This window comes from Oryx dammah, unplaced genomic scaffold (genome assembly GCF_014754425.2).
Source record: "Oryx dammah isolate SB20612 unplaced genomic scaffold, SCBI_Odam_1.1 HiC_scaffold_11050, whole genome shotgun sequence".
In the NCBI taxonomy this organism is placed as follows: Eukaryota; Metazoa; Chordata; class Mammalia; order Artiodactyla; family Bovidae; genus Oryx; species Oryx dammah.
This window is the reverse complement of record NW_024080444.1, coordinates 8,360,853-8,385,664: the sequence shown is the minus strand read 5'-3', so window position 1 is coordinate 8,385,664 and position 24,812 is coordinate 8,360,853. Positions and strand designations below refer to the sequence as shown.

General features: G+C 36.9%; 1 protein-coding gene across 4 annotated transcripts in view; it reads right to left on the bottom strand.

Annotated features, from left to right (window-relative positions):
* Positions 1–24,812, bottom strand: part of LOC120860261 (receptor-type tyrosine-protein phosphatase delta) — a 563,312-nt gene that overhangs the window by 321,724 nt on the left and 216,776 nt on the right. For all 4 annotated transcript variants that reach the window (XM_040236052.1, XM_040236053.1, XM_040236054.1 and 1 more), the window contains exons 3-4: positions 15,900–16,045; positions 12,332–12,473 (exon numbers count right to left, since the gene is read on the bottom strand). In XM_040236052.1, coding sequence (XP_040091986.1) covers positions 12,332–12,473; positions 15,900–16,045 — 288 coding nt within the window. The remainder of the gene's footprint in view (positions 1–12,331; positions 12,474–15,899; positions 16,046–24,812) is intronic.

The window sequence follows — 24,812 nt, the reverse complement described above, 5'->3', positions numbered from 1 at the left end:
TCCTTCTAGGCCCTCCCAGGGCTTTGGTAGGCACTATGGAAGTGAGGCACTTGATAGTGAAGCATCTTTGGCTCTAGGTGAATCTACGTTCCTACCTCAAGTCCACATCAGACGCCTTCCCCTCCACCATTCCCATAGAGGTTTTCTGGCACCAGACCACAGTGATGGTTTGGCGAGGGCCTTTGACCAAAAAGTCATCCCTGGAAGACCCAAGAAAGAGGGTCTCTAGGCTTAATAAACACTGTTTGCATGCAGTTGGCCGGGCTTGTTTAAAATACATTATATCAACATTTTTCTTGTTTGTTTTTAAGCTAGCAGAGTCATATTGTAAACATGTTGATAGGAAATTAAGTCAAGACTAGCCAAACCCTAGTCTTACTGAGCAACATTTAATGTCCTCCCTGGCTCTTTATAGCCAGTTTATGGTAAATTACTGTAAAGAATAATTTAAGTACGGGTGAACTCTTCCTTCTTGGCAATGATTTATCTATTAGATAAGCTGAGATGAGAGAAGTCTAAGTGCTGGTGAGTGGAAAAGTGTTACCTTTATTAATACATCTTCAACAAAGATTAATGGGATCCCCAGGAAGTCAGCTGTGGTATTTGTTGTCAGTTTATAACAGGCTTGGCAATACCTGGAAATTCATACCTACCATCATAAGATATAATGACATTCATAAAACTCAAGTGTAAACAGAAGGTTCTAAACGGTACAGGGCTCTAATCTAAGCTGTTAGGCCTTAGGAAGTAACATGTCTAAGAATGTTCCTACTTTGAAGTATAAGCTAATGGATTTTCCTCATGGGTAAAAACACCTAAACTTCCATTTTCAATACATAAATATTTTATTATGAGAATCAACTTTGTTGAAGGAAGTTTTCTGAGGAAGATGATGTTTTAAGGTATTTTATTATCACATGTTAAAATTATTTCCTTTTTAGGTATTCTTTGTCATCTCAACACAGAGCAAAAAGCAGTCATATAAAATGGTGCAGTAATAAAAACTCCTCTTACTATTAGTTGGGAGAGAAACAAATGGGAATATTACTTTCAAGCTAATTATTTAAGTATTTTTATTGTACCAATCTTCTCAAAACCCAAGCAAAGTATATCTGAAATCTTTCCACAAATAAAATTTTTCCTCAGAACAATTTTACTCATCAGGAAAAAAAGGCAAGTTTAATTTTTCTGTCAGTTGAGGCTTCATATGTCAAACACATTTTACGTTTCAAGACTTTACTGTCATAGTGATGGAATACTCAAGGAGACATTAGTTCTTATACAAGTACTAACTTAGAAAGATAAAAGCTGAATTACTGGGAGCACACCTCTAAAAATAGACTTCATTATCTCCAACTACAGTATATAACTGCCTTGTCATTTTAACCAAAATTACACTTTCTAGTCAAGCAGAGACTGTAGCTTTCTTGAAGGCAGGTGGTAACAATGTCTCTTCCACCTTTATATTCCCAACATTTGGCACAATCTCTGGCATACAGAGAACATATTATCAAATGAAGAAATCCATGAATTAATACAAATGGCTTCTCAGCAACTGTGTGCTTATCCTAAATGTGGAAGCAATATAGACTGTTGTTTCTGATTTTTAAAAATAAAACCTTCAATAAAGTAGCTCTGAAGGAAAAAATATTCAGAAACACCTTTGTCAAACTTGTTATTTTGCTCACTCAATCAATACATATTTACTGAAAACTTACAGCATGTCAAACATTATGCTGGGTGCTCCATCTTGAGCAGAACAAAGTCCTGCTTATATGACACTTCTAGTCTACGGATGGAGAGAAAACTCTGTTTAGGATAAAAGAAAAGTTTCCTCCCATGTTCTCTTAAGTACACTCCCCAATCACTTATGTCAGGATAACATTCAAATTTTAAACACTAAATATTCCGTAAGATCTTACAGAAAAACGCAAATGAATCTTTTGGCCAACCCAATATTTTGTGGAACCACAACAGCAAATTGGTGGTGCATGCATCTGGACCAAAGCAGCACAACTTAATGACTATAAGGTATGTGTTTTTCTAGCCTTACAGAGATGGTTTTGCCTGTGCCAGAAAATTCTACTTTACTAATAGGGTAGTGCTCTTTAATTATTGACACCTGTAGCATTACTAGTAGAAATCACTGGTGAGACAAATCATATCCTCCACAAATACTTACGTTAACTGAAGACCTGGCACTTTGCTAAAAGCTTTATGTGGATCATCTCCTAGAATTACCTTCTCAAGTTTAGGTACTAGGTCTTATTATCAATCTACTTGACAAACAAAGCAGCTGAAGTTTAAGAGAAATGTGAGCAAAACTATAGGGTAAATAGTGGAGTCAGGGTACTCAGAAGTCTGTTGGTAGAACCTGAACCTGTAACCACACCTTTTATCACTTCTTACAAAAAAAGGTATTAGCAAAAAAAATTAGAAGGGAAAAAATTATTTTCTATTACCTCTTTAAATGTTGAAACGATGTATGATTTTCTTGCTTCTAAAATGAACAACTAATGACACTTCATTTTCATAGATGTTTAAGAAATTAATAATTTTAGTCTATTCTGTGACCTGCCATAATCCAGATGTAACGGAACAGAAGTTTGACCTAGGTAGTCCAAGCAATTGACTGCTGGATCCCAACATTCAAGAATTCTGAAGACTATGAGGATGTGTGTTAACACAAAATTAAGCAAAAATGTATGCTGCTAAGTCGCTTCAGTCGTGTCCAACTCTGTGCGACCCCATAGACGGCAGCCCACCAGGCTCCCCCGTCCCTGGGATTCTCCAGGCAAGAACACTGGAGTGGAGTGCCATTTCCTTCTCCAATGCATGAAAGTGAAGAGTGAAAGGGAAGTCGCTCAGTCGTGTCCGACTCTTAGCGACCCTGTGGACTGCAGCCCACCAGGCTCCTCCATCCATGGGATTTTCCAGGCGAGAGTACTGGAGTGGGGTGCCATTGCCTTCTCCAAAATGTATGAGGGGGGGGAAAAAGAAGTTCAAATTCTTAGGTGTTGCATATTAGAGAGCACTGTACCAACACACTTCAATTGTTCCAAATAACTTGGTAATGCATATATATTTTTCAGAGTCTTATAGTAGCTTATTTCCATGTGGAAAGCTGATATTTTGGACTTCAGGTTAAGCAATGTTTTATAAGGTACCAAAACCCTCATTTCCAGAATTGTTGACCCTATCCTCTCTCCCATCATCATAGCCAGGGACTATTCTAGATGCTGAGGATTCAGCAGTGGTAAGAGGGCCAAAGCAAAGAGTTCAGCTTCAGAGGGATAACAGAGAAGGAAGCATTTTTTGCATCTGAGTCACTGTGCCACATGTTCTATTCATATCTGTGATTAATTTCTAAAATAACCCTTAAAAGTAGTTAGGATCATCCTCCACTCTACAGATGAGAAGCTTCAAGTTTAGCCATAAGTAATACGTCTAAACCCATACAGTCAGAAACAGTGGACTACTGATACGAACCCACGTCTATCTAGCCTATGAAGAGCATTCTCTTCCATTGTGAATCCCTCTATTTCACTCTTTCTCTTTGTAGTGTTTATTCCATTTGTCTTGGTTTTCTGGTTCTCATTACACTCGCCATCTTATAATGACTAATGAAATGATGATCACTTTTGTCCATTATATGTAAAGTGAGAATAATTCCTGCCCAAATGGTCTCTTACTATATTGCATGTATTTATATAACCATATTTATATATCCTTCTTTATAGTATACATTCATCCCACAAATATTTGTTGAATGCCCAGTAAATACTAGGAACATTTCTAGGCCAGAGAAAAATATAATGGAGCTACAATGCAAAGGGAAGAGGGGCACAGGAAAGGAAAGTTTCAAGAAATAAAGAATATAATTTCATATAGTGAAAAGTGCTACAAAGCAAATAGGTCAGACACACACCACATTATATACCATGTACAATATATATATATGTGTGTGTATGAGTATATATATATTTCCCAAGCAGAGTCTTTAGTCTAACTATACAAGGTATAAATATTGATAAATAATAATCACATATATTAAAAGCTATCAAGTTTTTATGAGCTAATACTTTTCTACCATATTTAATATTCTAGTTGTCTGATAAATGATCCATCTGTGGTTGCCCATGGAATTAAACAAATATACAAAAAGAAGTATTAATATCAACTTAGAAGTATATAAAATATCTGAAAACTGTATTACCGATTTGCTAGTCTCATTCTTGATGCAATTTCACTCTTTTAAACTCTTTTGGTGTTACGTTCTGAAAAATGTAGGATCTCTTCTAGAAAAACCCAAACTGAGATCAAATTTTATTACCTGAACACACACAAATCATCAGGCATGTGAGAAAAAAAATTAATATGCAAAAATGTGGTCAAAATCTATTAGTTAAAAAAAATCCACTATGTGAAAACAATATATGCATATTTAATACAACTATAAACATTAAAAATCAAGAATAAATGTTAAAGTTACAAAAATAAAAGCATGGAAGATTTTGAGATATAAACTAAAACACAAGGTCATTTACAAAAATCACAGATAAGACAGTCTTTAAATTTTCTTACTATCTTTAATAAAATATATTAAGAACACTTGAATGTATGTCATCATATTTGTGTTTAATGTGGCATTAATTCACAAGTCATTGTTTTTTTTAATAAGATAAAATAAGCTACTTGCTGTTCTAAGGAGATACATAATTAGGATTTTGATAATTAAATCCTAGATGAGGCATTTGGTATATCTATGCCCTAAATCCCAATAAATTATGCATGCACAACTCTGAAAACTACATCTTAATTAGTAGCTTAAAATAAAACTAATTTTGAAAACCAGAAAACTGAATTTTTAAAAATTGTTCAAATTTTATCAGTGAAAGACAACCAAATATTCAGACTTAAAGTACTGATTTAAACATCAATTTTGTTTAAAGGAACGTGAATTGTTTGGTATGTTCCTTTAAGTATTTTAGTAAACCTCTGTAAATTTCAACTCATGTAGAGATGATTTCATATTAACTTAGTCACATGATTTCTCACTTTTGTAGCTTAATCTCTTTGGCCAATGAAGTATGTCCCAGTCTCATTTTCTTCTACTACTGCCCTTTTAACTTCTACACTACTTTGAGCTACTATTGTTTATACTGACCTGTGATGGTTAATTTCATGTATCAACTTGACTGGGCTACAAGGTGCCCAGACATTTTGTTAAATCTTATTTTGGGTGTTGCCATATGAGTGTTTTGCGATAAGATTAACATTTAAATCAAAAGACCTAGTAAAGCAGATCGGCTTCCCTAGTGTGAGTGGACCTCATCCAATCAGTTGAATGTCTGAACAGAACAAGAAGAATGACCCTCTCCCACATTAGAGAATTCCTCCTACCTAACAACCTTCAAACTGGGATCCTCGCATATTCCTGCCTTCAGTCTCAAGTGGGAAACATCAGCTCTTCCTGGGTGGCAAGCCTGTTGGCATTCAAACTATACCATCAGCTTTCCTGGACCTCCAGCTTGTTGACTCAACTTGCAGACCTCAGGAGTTGTCAACCTCCGTAATGTTGTTTAGTCGCTCAGTTGTATCTGACTCTGTGAGACCCTCTGGACTGTACCCAGCCAGGCTCCTCTGTCTGTGGGATTCTTCAGGCAAGAATACTGAAGTGGGTTAGCATTTCCTTCTCCAGCCTCCTTAACAGTATGAGCCAATGCAATATAATAAATCTCTTTACATATATAAACAAAATAAGTATAAATATGCATACACTTAACATTGGTTCTGTTTCTCTGGAGAACCCTAATATACCACCCACAACCACCATCAAATATTTAGCAATTTCTTATGTATGCAAGCATGCTCATGAAACTTTATCCCTAAAAGCCTCTCATACTAGCTCTGCCTGATAAAATCCTACATAGGTTTCAAGCCCCAACTCAGAGACCTCCTCCCCATGATGCATCATCAAAGTAGAGTTTCCCCACTTCACACATCCAGAGAATGTTTAGCACTATTTGCATTCATATCTGCTTGTCTGTGACTGGTAAGCTGGAAGAACACAGTTCTTCCTGGACAATGTGAATTGTCTTCTTATATCTCAAAAGGGAATATCTGAAGGGCTGCAATAAATTGTCACAACATAATAAAGCAGGGATCATTTCTGACTGGGTAAAAGCCAAAGGAAATCTCAGCTGTCTGACCAAGAAAAAAATCATTTCAAAAAAAAATCATTTCAAACTCTCTAGACATTGATTTATTCCATCAAACATAAGTGATTCTCTTTGCTTCACCAAACTCCCTTCCAACTAGACATTTCCATATCTCCATCAACCAACCAATTAACAGTAAATGCTCATATGACTCAATATTCATTTTTAAATTATCTTAAATGATATAATATGAAGCCAAAAGTATAAACGTGCACTCACATAAATGCAACAACTCACAAGTGCACCCATTCTCTCTCTTTCCCCGACAGGGAAAAACAAATGATAATGATTAAAATAAAGCAATATGCATCTCCAACAGGAAGATCCATAAAAGACTGATCACAAGGAAACATGAGTATCTTCATCTTCAGCTCACACACGCACTTTCTCCAGGATATCATCAGGTTTGGTGTCTCTCGGTCCTTCTCCACGGAACTGTGCGTGTAGGCTCCTGCCTCCGTCAACACTGATACATACGGATACGTAAAGAACACTTATTTGTAAGTACTCCTGAAAGTCAAAAGTTTCTGTTTACTTGTAGGGTTCTGCACCTCTTTTCAGCCAGGAAATGCAGTAGTCAGGAAGGCTTTATAATGTTGTATCAACTTATTCCAAGTACAAGACTATTTTATAAACCTTTCCAAATAATCTTCACTTGGTACCATAATTGTCAGCACGTTTGTTCCGTGTTGGCCATCCTTCCTTTAGTTTCAGTCTTTCATAAAAATCTTTTTGTGTGACAGTCAAGCAGCTGTGCTTTGTTCTTTAATGTTCCTAGCCTGGATCCCCAGCCGAGACCACTTTATAACATAAACGGCAAAGTACCATTTTCACAGCAGGGACAACTGTGTTCATCTTCAAAAAGAGGCATTAATAAAATGAAACTGTAATGAACATGCTAATTCTGATCACAGGGTAGTATAACAATGGCAGAGAGAGTCGACTGTCTTCTCCCTGAAAGATGGTAAATCTGTTGTTTTTTTTTTTTTAAACTGCTATAATGGCTTACATTTTTTAAAACAGACATATTATGCAAACATTTCTCTCCATTTCCCAATGAACTGCCTTTTCTGTCTCACCCAAATGCTAGCTGTGTGTTTTACTATATTAGTAACAGTCGCCTTCAGGGAGCATATTTTTGCCATCTTGCAGGAACTGACTTGCTGCAAAAGGGATGTCACTGAAACAGAGAGAGCCAGAGAGCAGAGATCTGAGAGATCACCAGTTCAGTGCCTTCCTCATGCACATGACATCAAGATAAATAAATGAGCACAAGTACAGGAAGGTTAATAAGTTTGCTCAAGATGTCACAGAAATTCGGGGACTAGCCGGAGTTGGGACTCAAATTATTTGAGACCTGAACTTGGGGACTCTGGGTATTATCTTATGCCTTGGTGGTGATCATTTATAAACTACGATGCACTAACGCGGAGTAGATCCTCAAATCGAAGTGTCAATTCCTAAAATATGTCTGTAAAACTAAGCAACTCAATTGTTTCATCTTTTGTCAGCTAACTTCTTGTAGACAATAATTTTACTTAGTGTGTGATCTCGGAACAAGCTAGTAGTAACAATCTTGTATATCATGCCCTGTTTTGTTGTGGGGCTTCCCAGGCGGTGCAGGGGTAAAGAATCCACCTGCCAACGCAGGAGATGCAAGAGACTCGGGTTCGACGCTTGGGTCGGGAAGATACCCTGGAGTGGGCAATGGCAACCCACTCCAGTCTTCTTGCCTGGGAAATCCCATGGGCAGAGAAGCCTGGCAGGCCACAGACCAGGGGGTCGCAGAGCTGGGCGTGACTGAGCACACACAGGTGCTGTTTGGTTATGGTAGTGCTGGTGCGGGTTTGAGGAGCAGTACTATTTCAAAATGGGCAAGTCTCAGAAAGTAATCCACTAAATTTAGAAAAATGACATAGTACATGAAGTTTTGGATGCTAAAATGTCCATCTTCTGATTACTACATTTAAAAAATTCTAAATTCAACTAACATGATATTTAGTCACAGAGAGTTGACTAAATTTTTCTAGAACTTTCTCTTAGAGAAGGGGAGCTATGTAAGAAAAAAAGGATTCTTGATGTCTTTCTACTTGCCTAAAACAGGCATATAATCCTGGATTCTTACAGGAAAGAAAAGTCTACGGATGGTGATAACTCATTTTCCCTGACCAGCAGGTGATAAGATGTATCTGAAAGAACATTTTCATCTCTGGTTATCATTACCCAAATTTTCAGGCTTTCCCCTTGATATCTTTGGTCAGGAAGAAATGGTGGCCCATGAACCAAAGATTCAGAAAGAACCAATTCCATCTGGATGATAATCACTCTTCTTAAAACACCTTCTCTGGTCCTATACTTTGCCCTTCACTGGAAGTCTAATATCAAATCCAAAGTCCTCAGTAGAATCCCACATTAGGCAAGGCTCAGCCCTTAATAACTCTCAGTGAGATGTGAGGCCTCCACTTAAAGTTCTGCATAGGATAGAAACATGTACGACAGCTATGCTCAGCCCCCTAAAGTGCTATAGAACTAGGGATGGTATTTGCCTATGTATCCACAGGCAAAGCAACCAAAATAAATCAATAAATGACCTGGAGTCTATAAATACCACATTCACTACTACTTCTAGGAACTGCAGTCTGCTCATATAAATGGTAGTTGCTCAAACATCTCATTCCAGGGGGGCATGTTCTGCCCAAGTTTGAAGTTATCCTTCCTTATGAAAACAGTTTTTCAGCATGAGGGTAATTTGAAATGAGCTACACAAGGCAAGTTTTCCCTGAAATACTCCCTTCGATACACATGAGCGGTCAGAGTATTATTTCAGTGTCTTCTGCATTAGTTGCACAGGTCAGATGACTAAATCTCCAATTAATCAGGTCCTCTAGTGGCCTGTGTGAAATAAATTAGTGTTCTCCATCCAGTCCACTTAGACAAAACCCACCACGACAGCTGGCACATTTTTGGCACTGTCAGCAAAGTGGGTAAAAAGTAAATGACCCATGTGGACAAAATGGGCATCAGACAAGGGGCAATGGATAAAAAGTGCAAAGCAGTTTCCACCCACTGCAGAGCAGAGAGCTTGGGTATCTGCCAACATGATTTTCAAGGGAAAGTGAACTTAAAATGGGCATAGTGCCCATCAACTATAGGGTAAATCTCCTCATGTTCATCTAGTTAACTGTTTACAACATTCATAGTCTAGAAATGCAGTTTACCAACTGGAATATTTTTAAAGACTATTACTAATAAGATTACCAATAGTTATTTAGAAATTTTAAACAAAGAGGCAACTCTAAAAAACAAAGGTACTTCTCAAGCCCATTTATTTCATCCTGTAAGGAAACATGAAAATATTCTATTTTAAGGTTATGTTTAGACTACTTTTTCATTATCCAAAATATCTTTGAGTTTTTTCTCATGAAACATTTCCAAATTGCTAAAAATAATCTTTAAAAAATAAGGTTTAAGTACTTTACTAGAGTCATAAATTTTCATACAAATGTACTTATATATGACAGATATTCACATAGAAAGCTAAGATCAAATTAAAATCTCAAATGTATTTGCTTTACGGGGAGCTAGCTGGATAAAAGCAGATGAGATGGGAGGACCCCAATCAGCTGGAGGGAAGACCGATATAAATCCACATGCAGGTCTATGTCAAGTGAGAGTTTCCTCCAATTTCTTATTAATGTCTTCATCAAACACATAAAGATTAAGTCAAACCAAACAACTGTCATTGCTTCCTCTTAAGGGGTTTGTTCAGGAAACTCAGAAGGTGAAAACATCCAAAAAAGTTTCTAATAAACTTTACTTGATTGCATCTTCGTAATACATTTTCTACATGATAGCACTAGTTATAAACCACGTGAATAAGAGAAGATTAAACTTTTAAAGACCAAGAAATCAATCTGGTTTTGCTCCCCATATGAATATTCCTCCCAAATTACTCAACAGTCTTCGGACCTTTCACCTAAGTATGTGAACATACACAAGTACGTGCACATATGGATATTAGTACATATTATAGTACATATAAACATACTCTTCAAGATTCCTTTCAACTCCAAAATCTAGCTTCTCCTAACTGCTATTTTTTCCCTAATGTCTTATTTTACCTAACAGATTTTACTCTTTTCTTTACCCTTACAAGTATTCAAAATTCATTTCTTTTAGAACCCATTCATAGAGTTCAATTATCTACAACTTCACAGACTATAACTTCTACTCTCAACAACTGGGCTTCCTGGCTCTCCTGTGCTGAAACTGGCATTCATGTTTTATTAGAATGGATACCAATGAGCCCATCTATGAATAAATGACCTTATCTGGGGTTGTATGTCCTGGACTGTGGTGGCGTCTTTAATTGGATGGATCCTTACATGGCTGCATGCTCCACACTCCATGGGATTCACTGTTTCTAATCAGCTTTTTCATTAGCTTCTGAGTTCTAAGTATTGTACAGAAATAGTGCTAGAATTCTTATCTTATACAGAAAGCTGATCTAGCTCTTCTTCCCACCATCCTATTTAATATAGAGCTGTGTCATACTGGAGAGTTAAATCACCAGCCCTGTATCATATAGTCCATTTTGCTATTATCTTGGTTTGTAAGATTACAAATTGTCTTTTATTTGGAGGTTCTCTCTTTGTTTTCAGTACCTGGAAATACCTTTCTTGTTTATAAGCCTAACCATGCATTTAATTTTATTTTCAATTTTTTTTAATTTATTTTTCTATATTTTACTTTACAATACTGTATTGGTTTTGCCATACGTTGACATGAATCCGCTCTGTGTGTTTATAGAGGGACAGAGAACATTCTATATTGAACATAGCTTATCATAACGACAAGAAATGTACCTCACACCGGACTTGCTTGTTTTTAAGTAGCATTCTGTTATACGAAGTTCAAAGATCTTTATCTACTTGATCAATATTTCCCCTAAGACTTAGTCAGATGTTCCTATTACTTAAAACACATTTTAGGATGTATACATAAATCTTCTTTTCTAGGCTTCTCAGATTGATTAATTCTGGTACTAAGTAGATCTTAAAAGAAATGTTTTTGGTTTTATTAAACATACAAAGAAAATATATCTCTCAAAGCTGGGGGAGACAGAATGGAGGAGAAATGTTCTTAATCTATATATGTTTCTCTAAGATTATTTAATTATGGTCTCTTCTCTCTAATTCTCATCTGAAGGCTATTCTCCTAAATTGTGGAGTCATGCAAAGTGAATTTCAAAGCAATACAAAGGAAACAAATGAACAAATGCAGGTTTGTATGAGAAAGGAAGAAACAAAAGCACAGTAGAGTTCATCTAGAAATATCAACTATGGCTGAAACCCAATTAGGCTATGTCCTTATCTCTACTCAGAAGACCAAATTATATGCGTTTTATACAACAGAATATTATTCATCACTAGCCTTTCTTCTTTTCCACTGCCATTCTAAAGGAAGTCTTGAAAGCAGACACACTGAACTAAAGAGCTGGCAAATCATCCCATGCTTTGGACAAACTGCATAAGCCACATGGCTGGAAACACAGAAGGTATGTACACTGTTTCCAGTCCCTTTGCACCAACAGATATTAGTTCAAGAAATATAAAATCAGGAAGAAAACTAGTTTTTTGACATAAGAAAGGTATATTTGTCATTCATGATTCTTCTCATTAATATCAATCATCTTTAGGTAGAAGATATCCCTTTAATTTTATAAGCATCAATGTCAGTTTTGGTAATTTGCAAAAGTAGTTGCTGACCAATATATGAAAAATCCACACAGGAGTAAAGTTAACAGGCAAAAGAGTAACATAACCTGCTTGCTTTCGAGATTCTTTACCAAAAATCAAAATGGTATCTGACATTTGAAATCAGTACTTCTCTATTTTTCTTTCCTCTCCCTGACTAGCAGTTTTTAAGTCTTATGAGAGAAAGTGCCCACTGTCTATTTAAAGTTTGACCCTAACAAGTATTTGACTTCCATACATTTTCCAATTAAGTGACATGACAATGCCAGTCTTTTCAATGATCCTACAAAAGAATACTTGGGGTTCAGAATTTCAACAGTGACACAAGCAGCAGCTTTGTACTTTAATACTTACCACGTAAAACTGTGAGTCTGGTGGACACACTTATTTCTCCCACGTTATTCGAGGCCACACATTCATAAATGGCCTCGTCACGTGGAGTCCGTAAGGGCTGTATTCTGAGAACTGATCCAGATCCATCGTCAAACTCTATTACCTATTAGAGGAAACAATAGCTGTCACAGGTGTTGTTACTATCATCTGCGTCTCAGTTAAAGCTCCTAAGGCAGTGGTGGACCAGCCATTAGGCTCACAATAAACTCGGAAGCATTTTGTGACTACTTTTGATACAGTGATGAAACAGAATAATTGGTCTAATGTAATGAGTCCTATACTGAACAATGGAAAGACATGAAACTACATATGTAAAAAATGTAAATTTCTTGTCACTACAAAAAACCATTCAGGGTTTACTCAGGAAAATATTCCAGTACGTGCATCTAGGGCATTGTGATCCTGGTATTAATTTTGCAAGAAACGTGCTGCTGTGATGGGTAAACTTCTTAAATTATTCTGTCTTTGATAGTACAAATGCACATGTGGACCCATTCAGTAACTGAAATGTAAGGTGAAGAGATAATGCATACCACCACTGATAGCTACTCTGCTTTAAAATGTCTCATCCTAAACAGTATAGATGAGCAAACCATGAAGAGAAACTGCATAAATCTAGTATTTAGGCAGCCAATGAGATGTCTTTCACAGCCCAAGAGACTGATGGCATGCATTAATTTTGCAATAAATCATTCCAGTATTTGTTCTAGCTTAGCATTTTCTGCATTTTTAAGGCATTCTTGCTGTAAAATGGAGGCTTGCTTCAGCAGGCAGAAAATTAATGTTCTAAACAGTAAGCCTGAATTCACTATCATTATGGACTGTACTCTGAAACAGTTAAGAAATCTTAGGTTTTGTCACCAAATTCAAGTAGTACTTTTTAAAAATGATGATGACATTGATATTGAGGATATGATGATGATGTTGATAATGATATGATAATATGAAGATACTGATAAATATGTACACAAAACCGTAGTCCTATACTTTTCTCTAACTATGATGGTTTTTTTTTTTTTAATCTGTTCACTGTGATTCTGGTTTTTTCCATTTTCCTATGAATAATACATCCATGTGCTTAAAAAACTGTGAATAAAGAATGCCTTGTAAATATATTTACAAGATGCTCAATCCCAGATTTTGTGTATAAGTGTCAACATATGGGGGAAAAGGGATTGAAAGTTTTTAAAATATATCCATTTCAAGTCCTTTTCACATTCCATTTATGTTCTAAATTCACAGAGATAGCCAAATGTTCCACTTCTCAAAGTACCAGAATTTAGTTTCAACTCTATTAAAAATATCACACATTTTAGAAGGAATCTACTATGCATCTTGGGAGAATAAAGTTTCAAAGTTACTTTGAGACTGAATTTTTTGTCAAATATGCCATAATTTAATATATACGTGTGTGTGCGCGCACGCGTGTGTGTAGTGAGAGAATTCCCATGGCTTAATGTAGAGAAGGGTTTAAACATTTTTAATACTAATTTTGATTTTGATTTTTTTGGGCTTATTGAGAAATATCTGACATACATCACTGCATAAGGTTTAAGGTGTACAGAATGAAAGTTTGATTTACATATACGGTGATATGATTACGACAATAAGTTTAGTTAACATCCATCATCTCATATAGATATAAGAAAATAATTTTTTTTCTTCTTGTGATGAGAACTCAGTATCTAATCTCTTAATAACTTTTGATTCATTGTTACCTGTCATTGTATAATTATATTTCAGAACTATTTCCTAGGCTTAGGCCTGAACAGTTCAACAAATGAACTGTATACCCCATATTAGCACCCCATTAGGTGCTAATGTTGTAATTTCCAATTTGAAAATCCTATTTAACACCTGGTATTGATTATAGCATCTCTAGGCCAGATGCTATACCTGCCAGTGGAGACAGAAGGCGTAACAAAATCAGCCGCACTCACACTCTCACGGGCTTTAGAAACCAGTAAAACCAAAAAAGACAATATACTGTTACAGACACGAAAGAGTCACAGCCCAAGACTCAATATTATTTGATGTATCTGCTTTGTGTTAAAACGATTATTTTCTGGATGTGTTTATATGATGCTCATTAGGATTTATGTACTGAGCAGAATCTGTGCATTGAAATGTTTACTATTATAATTTAATCTTTATTACAAGAGTTTGTCAAGAAGTCATCATTACTAGCAAGCCTGATGTCAAAATTCTCTTTGACAAAAAAAGTTCAATTTAATTTAAACTAAAAAGTCTATGTGCACCAGAGGTTACATACATATACATCTTTTTCTATATGATGTAGGAAATGTTTCTTAAAGATTAAGATATTCTTTTATGTTTAAATCATTATAAATATTGATCTTCAAACACAATTTTAAATTATCATTCATAAATTACAGTCCAGATTTCAATTTTACCATTGTAATTAATTAGGCCCTTTATGCATTTGGTCCATTTATTTCTCTGTGAGAACTGTTGAAAAGTGAGTAAAATCTCAATGTTCTGAGTTTTGTAGCTGCTATATTTCTTTTAACTGGGAATAACTTTAATTTGCCAAAATGTAAATTAGGCTATGAAGTAGACCAGAAACTCATGTAGGAGGAACTGAATGTTATATTAAGTATTAGCTGGAGGTTCCAGTACCCTATAAGAACCAGTCTATAAATTACAGGCATGATGTTCTATGCTTCTTCTAATTTTCTTCTGTGCAGATTATCACCTATTTTACACCTCCAGAATGAGTAAATTTATATATCATAAGGCTTCTTCAAAACACCCTGCAGAAACAATATCTGATGTATGTTTTACCATCTTCAGTGCACTGAGCTTTCTTGAGTAATGCAACTGATTTCTTCAACAGGTTTATCAACTATCAACCTGTTTGAGTATGTTTCTTCCAGAGCAGTTCTTAAAAGTTCTCATTCTAGTCCATGCTACTTTTAAAACACAGGTGTGAAGTATAGTGGATAACTAAACTTGCTGCCCAGTATCCATTCTCCTTCTAGATTACAGGAACTTGAATTCCCTTTAGGAAAACACTGCTCCTTCATTTCAAACCACAGGGTTGAATGGAACTGAGTTCATTCCCAGTAACAGAGGTAGATTCTGATTAACTTAGTCAGCCTGTACCATCCAGCTGTTCACAAAGATTGGTTCTGGAATGAACATGTAACTCAGAAAGATTCAATAGCAGAGGAAGTTCTCACTCGTCCTCTAGTCTTAGATGTGGGAGGATGGGAGACTGCATCTTGCCATCTTAAGGGGAAGCAGTCTGAAAATGAGGATACAGATGGATGTTAACGACACTATTTGAGCCCTGATACAAGTAGGATAACAGTCTTATTAACCATCAAATTCTCTTTTTAAAAAAGTCAGAGCCACTTAGAGTGAACTTTTCCATGCCAAACAACATAAAGAATGACACATCTCAGTGATTATAACATCTTGTATCAGAGTAAAACAAGTAACATACAAACCAAAACTCCAACAGATACCTTCCTCCCCCAGAGAAACAGAACAATGGACCTAATACCTCAAATCTCTGATTGCTGACTTTCTTTCCCTTTTTGTTCCAGACAATTTTAGGTCTTGGGTCTCCTGTAGCTTGGCAAATGAAGGAGGCGACTCCACCAGAGACCCCTGTCTGGTCAACGGGAGTTCGCGTAAATCTTGGAGGTGCTAAAATAAAAAAGAAATAGACATCATAATTAGACAGAAAATTGAAACACAGATTATTATCTCACCGCACTGCTCTCTCCACAGCCCTCAACCCTATTTCAGTCAATACAGATATAATACACATATAAATATACTCCACAGCCCTCAACCCTATTTCAGTCAATACAGATATAATACACATATAAATATACTGGGATGAAAAAATTAGGAAAGCACCTTTTAATTTGAGGGTAGATAAAAGGGGAAGGAGGTAACTTTCTGGTCAAGTTATCTGTTAGCACTTTTAATGCTGAAACCCATATTAAGGCAGAGATCCAATAACATTTGAAAAGCAACATCACACATTAATTTTTATTACCAGTATTAAAAAAATCCAATTTGTCCTCTGTGACAAAATGAGCTCATCAATCAAAGTGAGTAAAATTTTAGCTCTTTGCTTTGATGCTGCTATCAGGATGCTGCCAGAAAGCAGCAATGCCACTGCTAAGCTATTAAAATAAGTGACATTTAAGAGAAATTCCAGGAAATTTTAAAGAGACTGGAAATACAGCCCTAAGTTAGAAGGTTTAGCAAGAAACAGAAATAGAAGAAAATGGTACAGTGACTCTAACCCAGATATTGCGTGCTGTCTTACTTGAAACTTAACTCCACAATTTGCATAAAAAGATGAGTCAAGAAGTCTCCAAAGTCATAGCAAGGAAAATAATTTCTGTAAAGAAAAATGTACACTTCAAGACTCTAGGACAAAAGCTAAAAGTGGGAGGTTTTTGAAATGCCCTCCATCTCCTTTAAATGTTCCTAATATTTATTTTCCTTCTTAAAATCTGCTCGTTATCCATCTTATATTTCCAGGTCTAGAAATTCATTAAATGAGAATTATATAAAATGTAGATAAATGCTTATGGACAAAATATTCACCGTATCTCTTATTTACAAAGATCATAAATACACACGTGTCAATTTGGGTATTTATAGGAATCCGTAGTGAGATCAGCTAAGGCATAACCATCAAATAGCAAACATTATATTTATAAACATATGCCATGAGAAATACTTATGATTCGATGGTAAGCCAGAAAAGCACCACACAAAATTATACATGAGGGATAGCAGGTAAAGAAAAACGCACCCCAAAAGAGATGGCACAAAATATGCTAAAATATTAACAATGGTGGGTGGGGAGAAGGTGTTCTAATTATTTTTCCTCCTCTTCACATTGTTCTTGCATCCTTGAGTTTTTACAATTATGTTATAGTTGGACATTTTTTTAACTCAAAAACATTTAACCTCACTATTTTATTTTCTATTTTCTTATCCCTATGATCAAAGAAAAGAATTTTCTCTTCTCTCTTGCCATAGTTCACCTGTATGTCATTGAGACAAGGTTTTAAGTAACCATAGCTAATGCTTATTTTGAAAACTCTCCTTAGATTTTAAGAAAGAAGCAAATAGCAAAGTTCATCACTACTTGCTCATCACCACTATTTTCTCTGCCTTGTTTTCGCGTTTCCCATGTGACGCTCCTGCTGGCCCAACGATGTGTGTCCTGACCCTCAGCTCGGGTTTCCTGAGTCAGGGAAGCCAGACTGCCCTCTCAGCTCCACTGGGCTACAGTTCACAGAGTCAGACAACTGAAGTGACCTAGCGTGCGCGCGCACACACACACACGCACACATGCATCATTTTAAGATGCAAAACCTTCCTCTTTCTTAACTATAAAAATATGAATTGTGAAATAATTTTGCAGAGATGCCTTTCGGGTTTAAGGTATAACTTCCACAATAAGGCACAGAATGGAGAAGTGAGGGAGTCGTGCAATTTCATCAGCAAATTCAACTTGATAGTAGCGCTGGTGAAACCCAGGCCCCCATTCGTTCAGAAACCCTAGGAATGAAAGCGAACTCTGACAATGCTGCTAGATATCACATCCAGGAGCATCTCAGGGTAGCAACACAAACTAGAGGATTACCAGAACTGCGAGTAACGTTTAAAGCGATTTCAAATTGACCAACAGTGAGAGGAACAAAAAATAACAGTATACTGATGTCAACTGTCTGTCACGAACAAAAAAGATACTAAACTTTTATGTTTTCATTCTGCTGTTCCAAACAATGTAAATGGATAATAACCACATGCTTGTCAGCTTCTAATATGGAAATTATAATTATGGAATTGAAATTCCTAGGGAGTTTTCCCTGAAAAAAACATATTGCACTGCTATATTAAGTGATAAAACAGTATCGTTTTTAGGTACTTTATTTTTCAAACTCCATAGCTTAAAAATTGGAAAACCAATTTTAATAACCCAGTCTCCCATTTAAGTTGAAATTTCTTGCAAGAATGTATGGACTGGGCAGAGAGTTGTTGTATACAATGCTGTATACATTATACTAATCAGAAACTGAATAAAAAAAGAAGGTAGGATGCCATTTTTCCTGCACTGGGATTTTTTTTTAAAGGGATAGTATCCTAGTTTGTATTCTAATTTGGAGATTATGAAAATCTGCAAAGAGGTAATATTCTGCCTGCCAGTGCAGGAGATGTGGGTTCGATCCCTGGGTTGGGAAGATCCTCTGGAGAGGGAAATGGCAACCCACTCTAGTATTCTTGCCTGGAGAACCCCCATAGACAGAGGAGCCTGGAGAGCTACAGTCCATTGGCTCACAAGAGTCAGATATTAGCGAATAACCACAACAAACTATTCAGCAAAGTGCTTCCTAGATACTGAGCCAAATTACTATAAAACTTATAAGTCTTATTTCTAAATGGAAAGCAAAGGAGGCAAGTTACCATCTTCTCAAAAAGAATGTTCAGATGTGTTTTTCATTTTCTGTTCATACCTTACAGTTCTCAGGCAAACATTGACAAGCTTAAGAATCTACCAAAGATATAATCACTGGATGCTACTGTAAGCATTTTATTTACTTTTAAATTTAACTGACAATTTTTTAAATTTTTTATTTGAGCATAGTTGATTTATAATGTTGTACTAGTTTCAGGGGTATAGCAATGTACATATACATATAACTACTCTTTTTTTACATTCTTTTCCCATAAAGGTCATTACAAGGTACTAAGTAGATGCTGTAAGAATTTTATTTCAAAAGATGAAGTCAGTAGAGTTAACCTAATGAGTTGTGAACATTTTTTTTTTGGTGGGGGGAACAGAATATGTTTCAAATCTGGGACTGTTTTCCTATATCGCACTACCTACCACTGTAGTGACTCAGCATTCTTCAAAAAACAGCCCTTAAATTTACTTTTTAAAAACAAACACAAGAAATGAAGTTGAAAACACTGTGTTTTTAAAAAGGCATATCAAGCATTTGCACACATAATTTTCAACTTTTTTCTAAATATAGAAACATTAGTTTTCATAGAAAAGAAAATCATCACTTTCTAATGGAATCTGATGTCAATTTTTCTACGTTTGTCCACCAAATCCAAACCACAGAATGGATAAAAACCATTACTCTATGATACAAAGTTAAGATTCTAGATAATATAGTAAATCCTTTCAGTAAGCATGTCTGTAGCATCCTAGGATGCTAATAATCTTGGTTGGTCAGCCTATAACAGTAACATTGTCAATGCTAGGCAGATGGCCAAAAGGTAAGAGATGAGAAAGAAAGAAGAGTAAAGTTAACTCCAGCAAACACTGGAGGCAAGTAAAAAATCTTTATTCCTGGAGGAATCTGACAACACAAAGCGCCTACTCCCCCTTCTCTGTATCTCTGCTTAATAGAAGAAACTAAATGCATCTTCTGGCTTCTTTTGTCATGGATATACTCAAATTTAAGTCACGCTCAGACTTAAATGCTCCGAAGGTGGGAAGAAAGAAGAGAAAACCCAAGTAAAAGAACAAAACAAAGAATTCCACTGCAAAGTCACACAATAGGTTAGCCTCAGGTCTGAACAATGGAAGTCCAGACGATTATTCTATGAAATACAACCACAAATGCTATAGTTGGTTTAAGAAAAAGAGAAATATCAGGAGTGTAAAGACAGTGAAAGGAAAGGAAAGTCACTCAGTCGTGTCCGACTCTTTGTGACCCCATGGACTCTAGCCTACCAGGCTCCTCTGTCCATGAGATTTTCCAGGCAATAGTACTGGAGTGGATTGCCATTTCCTTCTCCAGGGGATCTTCCCAACCCAGGGATTGAACCCAGGTCTCCCACATTGTAGACAGACGTTTTACCGTCTGAGCCACCAGGGAAGTCTGTAAAAGATAGTGAGAAAGAAATTAAATTTTACAGTTTCTGATATTCAGAGAGGCACTCTTCCATTTTTGTAGCTAACTGCCATGGCTATCCACTTAGAGCTGCCAGCACTGTGCATGTCTGCTCAAGATGGTTCTGACAAGTGAGGAGTGTGACCTTTTATTAAACTAATGCCAAGCAGAGGTCAAATTACTGTTAGACCCAGAAAGTTTATTTTCTAAATGGAAAACAGACAAGCCAAACATGCATATGAGTCAGAACAGAGGCATGGTGGATATTCTAGAACACGTCTGCCATGCCCACGTGTTGTTCAAAGACTACATTCCTGGGATGCATTCACAGAACAGACAGGAGCTCCAGGATTCCAGTAGATTTTTATTTCCTACACAGCTCAAGATGAGCCACAGGCTGCTGATTTTTTTCTTCCAAGAGGTTATATTGCTTTTTACAGTACAAGCAATGCACGATGCCCTTAATGCAATTATTGTAATATCTGATGCTATATCAGGTCTACAGTTGTTAGGCTTTCTGAAGACAAGATGATAATAAGCCCAAAGAACACTCAAGGTGTTTAAATTCAGGTGATCCTACCAAAACCAACAAATTGCCTCTGACCATCCTAAACAAACTGCACTATTGACAAAACCTCCCTTTAGTACGTTATGTTATACAGAGCTAGATGTTAGCTGGGGAGAACCATTTAAATACCCTAGCAACATCCATGGAAGGAAAGGATTTATGAAAAATTCTTAAAGGTTAAAAAAATGACTCAGATTTGTGGTAACTTGATTGGCAAACTGAGAATCATCTCTAAAGCAGGCCCTTACAAAGGGCCACGCGCTACAGAAATGAAGACATGAGCCAATGGTGCCATTTGTCTAATTTAATTCTAATGAATAAGCCACTTCTGCAGACATCAAAGAAATATGTCTGTCGCATGGGAAACAAAACTAACGGCATGTAACTAACTGGCTTTGTTTCTTTCAGCTGATTAACATTTTCTTAAAAAGTTTTGTTTTTAAAGGCGCATTTGTCATAATAATGTACTTAAAATCTTGAAAGGGGAAGGTTAATAATGTCATTAAATGATACTGAGGGAGAGGATGAGGAAATATTTAGTAAAAATAAATAGGCAGTCCTGTCTCTAGGAATCCACTTCCTCCCTAAAAGCTGTCTGTTGAATTTATGAGACTGTCAGCTGACCTCATCTCTGTTCTTTCTTTCTCTGGAAGAATAAGGCTGGGGGCTCTGAAAGGAAGCTCAGGAAGGAAGATCCAGACGTGAGAAATGCAAAGCACAGGAGGTGAATCTGGGATGATGTTAAGAGCCATGGCCAGGTCTGAAAGTTTAGGGGGAGAAGAACCATTCTCATAGGGTTTATACTCCTGTCCAGCCATAATGCACTCTACCATCACTGGCCCAAACATACAAAATGGCCAAAGTCTGTGTGGATGATGGATTTTCTGTTGTGACTCATTGGAGCAGATAGGAAATACGGCCAACACAGCAGTAGAACTGCAGAGGCTCATGACAAGGGAAGAGAGGGGAGGTATAACTCCTTAGAGAGCCAGAATCCTGGCACAAGACACCAGGCTGAACTGGTTTCTATAGCAATTGTTCTTCTACATAAAGCAGGACCTCTGGGAACATCTATTTTATCAAAAGGAATCTGAACAGGGTCACCTCTGACATCCATGGCCAGGATGGACTTCAAAGACTATTTCTGAGTCATCAATGAAATGCAAGAGACCTGAGTTCTATCCCTGGGTTGGGAAGATCCCCTGGAGAAGGGATAGGCTCTACCCACACCAGTTTTCTTGCCTGGAGAATCCGATGGACTGTATAGTCCATGGGGTCACGAAGAGCTGGACACGGCTGAGCGACTTTCACTTTCATTTTTTTTCTTTCTAAATGTATGTATTACTATAAAGCTTTCTATTATTCTATAAAATAAGAGTAATGGTATAATCTTACAGGACTATGGAATAAATTGCACATAAGATACATAAAACATTTGGTCCAGTGCTTAGGATTCACTGAAGAGTAGTTATTTCTTCACCCCATTTTGACGTATAATGCTCCTTAAATCATATTTAAAAGCTAAAATATAGTGGAGTTGTATTAAAAAAGAAAGTATTTCAGATGGCTCAAAAACAGTCTTTGAAGGTCCACCCTGGCCAGGGATGTCAGAGGGGACCCAGTTCATATTCCATGCGATAGAACAGATGTTCCCAGAAGTCCTGGTTTATGTAGAAGATCATCCGCTCGAGAAACCATTCAGCCTGGTGTCTTGTGCCAAAATTCTAAAAAACTCCAAGCACTGGACTGAATATTTTACATATCTATATGCAAGGTTTTCCAGAGCCCTGTAAGATTATACCATCAGTCTTTCTTCATAGAATAATAGAAAGCTTTAGAGTACTACATACATTTAGAAAGAAAGAGAGGCAAACAGGAAAAAGAAAGGAAGGAAGGCTCACTGAGGTTTACAGTGAGTCATGTACTTTTGATCTAATTGTGAAGTCCTGATATTTTTGCTGTGCCAAATTAGAAGATGGAAAGTCACAAAGATGCTACACAGACAATATGGTATAACTCAATTTACTGCATATTTTCAAATCAAGTCTGTTTTAGTTAACCATAAGAAGTATATTGGCTGCTTTCTCAAGGGTTTAGTGAGTACTTTGTGCTTTATGACAGCAATTATTTTTCACTTGATAAGCAAGAAAGTTCACTCAGAATGTCTATGGGTGTTCTTTTTCCTCGTTTCTAGTAGCCAGAGTACATCTTGAGAAATGCTGGGCTGCAGGAAGCACAAGCTGGAATCAAGATTGCCGGGAGAAATATCAATAACCTCAGAAGTGCAGATGACACCACTCTTATGGCAGAAAGTGAAGAAGAATTGAATTAAAGAGCCTCTTGATGAAAGTGAAAGAGGAGAGTGAAAAAGTTGGCTTAAAGCTCAACATTCAGAAAACTAAGATCATGGCATCCGGTCCCATCACTTCATGGCAAATAGATGGGGAAACAGTGGCTGACTTTATTTTGGGGGGCTCCAAAATCACTGCAGATGGTGACTGAAGCCTTGGAATTAAAAGACACTTACTTCTTGGAAGGAAAGTTATGATCAACCTAGACAGCATATTAAAAAGCCAAGACATTACTTTGTCAACAAAGGTTCATCTAGTCAAGGCTATGGTTTTTCCAGTAGTCACGTATGGATGTGAGAGTTGGACTATAAAGAAAGCTGAGCGCCAAAGAATTGATGCTTTTCAACTGTAGTGTTGGAGAAGACTCTTGAGAGTCCCTTGGACTGCAAAGAGATCCAACCAGTCCATCCTAAAGCAGATCAGTCCTGGGTGTTCATTGGTAGGACTGATGTTGAAGCTGAAACTCCAATAATGTGGCCACCTGATGTGAAGAGCTGACTCATTTGAAAAGACCCTGATGCTGGGAAAGATTGAGGGCAGGAGGAGAAGGGGATGACAGAGGACGAGATGGTTGGATGGCATCACCAACTCAATGGATATGGGTTTGGGTAAACTTCAGGAGTAGGTGATGGACAGGGAGGCCTGGCGTGCTGTGGTTCATGGGGTTGCAAAGAGTTGGACACGACTGAGCGACTGAACTGAACTGAACTGAGTAGCCAGTTGAAATCAGGAATAGATTCACTATGAAGCCTGGGCAAAAGACAAACATTAAAGCCATAAAATTCATAAATAAATCACACAAGCTCCAAGTGTAGTATGGTAGAATGCTTTGTACTGTTCTGCATATACATTTAATTTGCTCACGATGGCAAAAGACCAGAAAATTCTTGACACCCTTTCCCTCTCTTCCTTTTCTAGGCATCTCAACAATATATTCTATGCATGTCTAGACCATTAATTTATCAAGGTTTCAACTCCCAATCCCTGACCACTAAGATGGCTACTACAATATTCTCCCACCAGATAGAGATGTCTATGCCTCTATACGAATATCAATATTTAAGGTAACTAAAGATTGATATGTATACAACAGAAAGGAAGGAGAGGGAGAAAGGAAAGGAAGAAAAGAAGACAGGAAGAGACTTGATTTCATGAAAAAGTATCCCCCACCTGAACTTTTCCCCAGTGCCAGGTGGTCCTTATTTCTGATGTTGGAAAGATTATCTAGCATCATCTCCAAACCATTATGTTGAAACCACACCATGCCATCTGTGTCCCCGTCCCACTTCTCTTCCTAAGTCTCCATGTGTGTTTGCGGCACTCCCATTCCCACCAACACCCAGCCCTGAAGCCTCAGCCTTTTGTCTTCTTGGAAATCAGTATCTCACATCACAGCTGATCCTTCCTTTCCTGTTCATTCTTTTTATTTGAGTTTTAAATACATCTATGACTAAAGCCCTTTTCCACTCAAAATAACTAAACAAACAAGCTTTAACAACTTCCTGTTAGCAAATAAACCAGAATTTTTGTTGGCCTTTAAGAATTTTTAGAGCTGTTGCCAACCTATTTTTCCAAATACGTTTCCACCATTGCCCAGCAAGAACCTAAAATCCTGC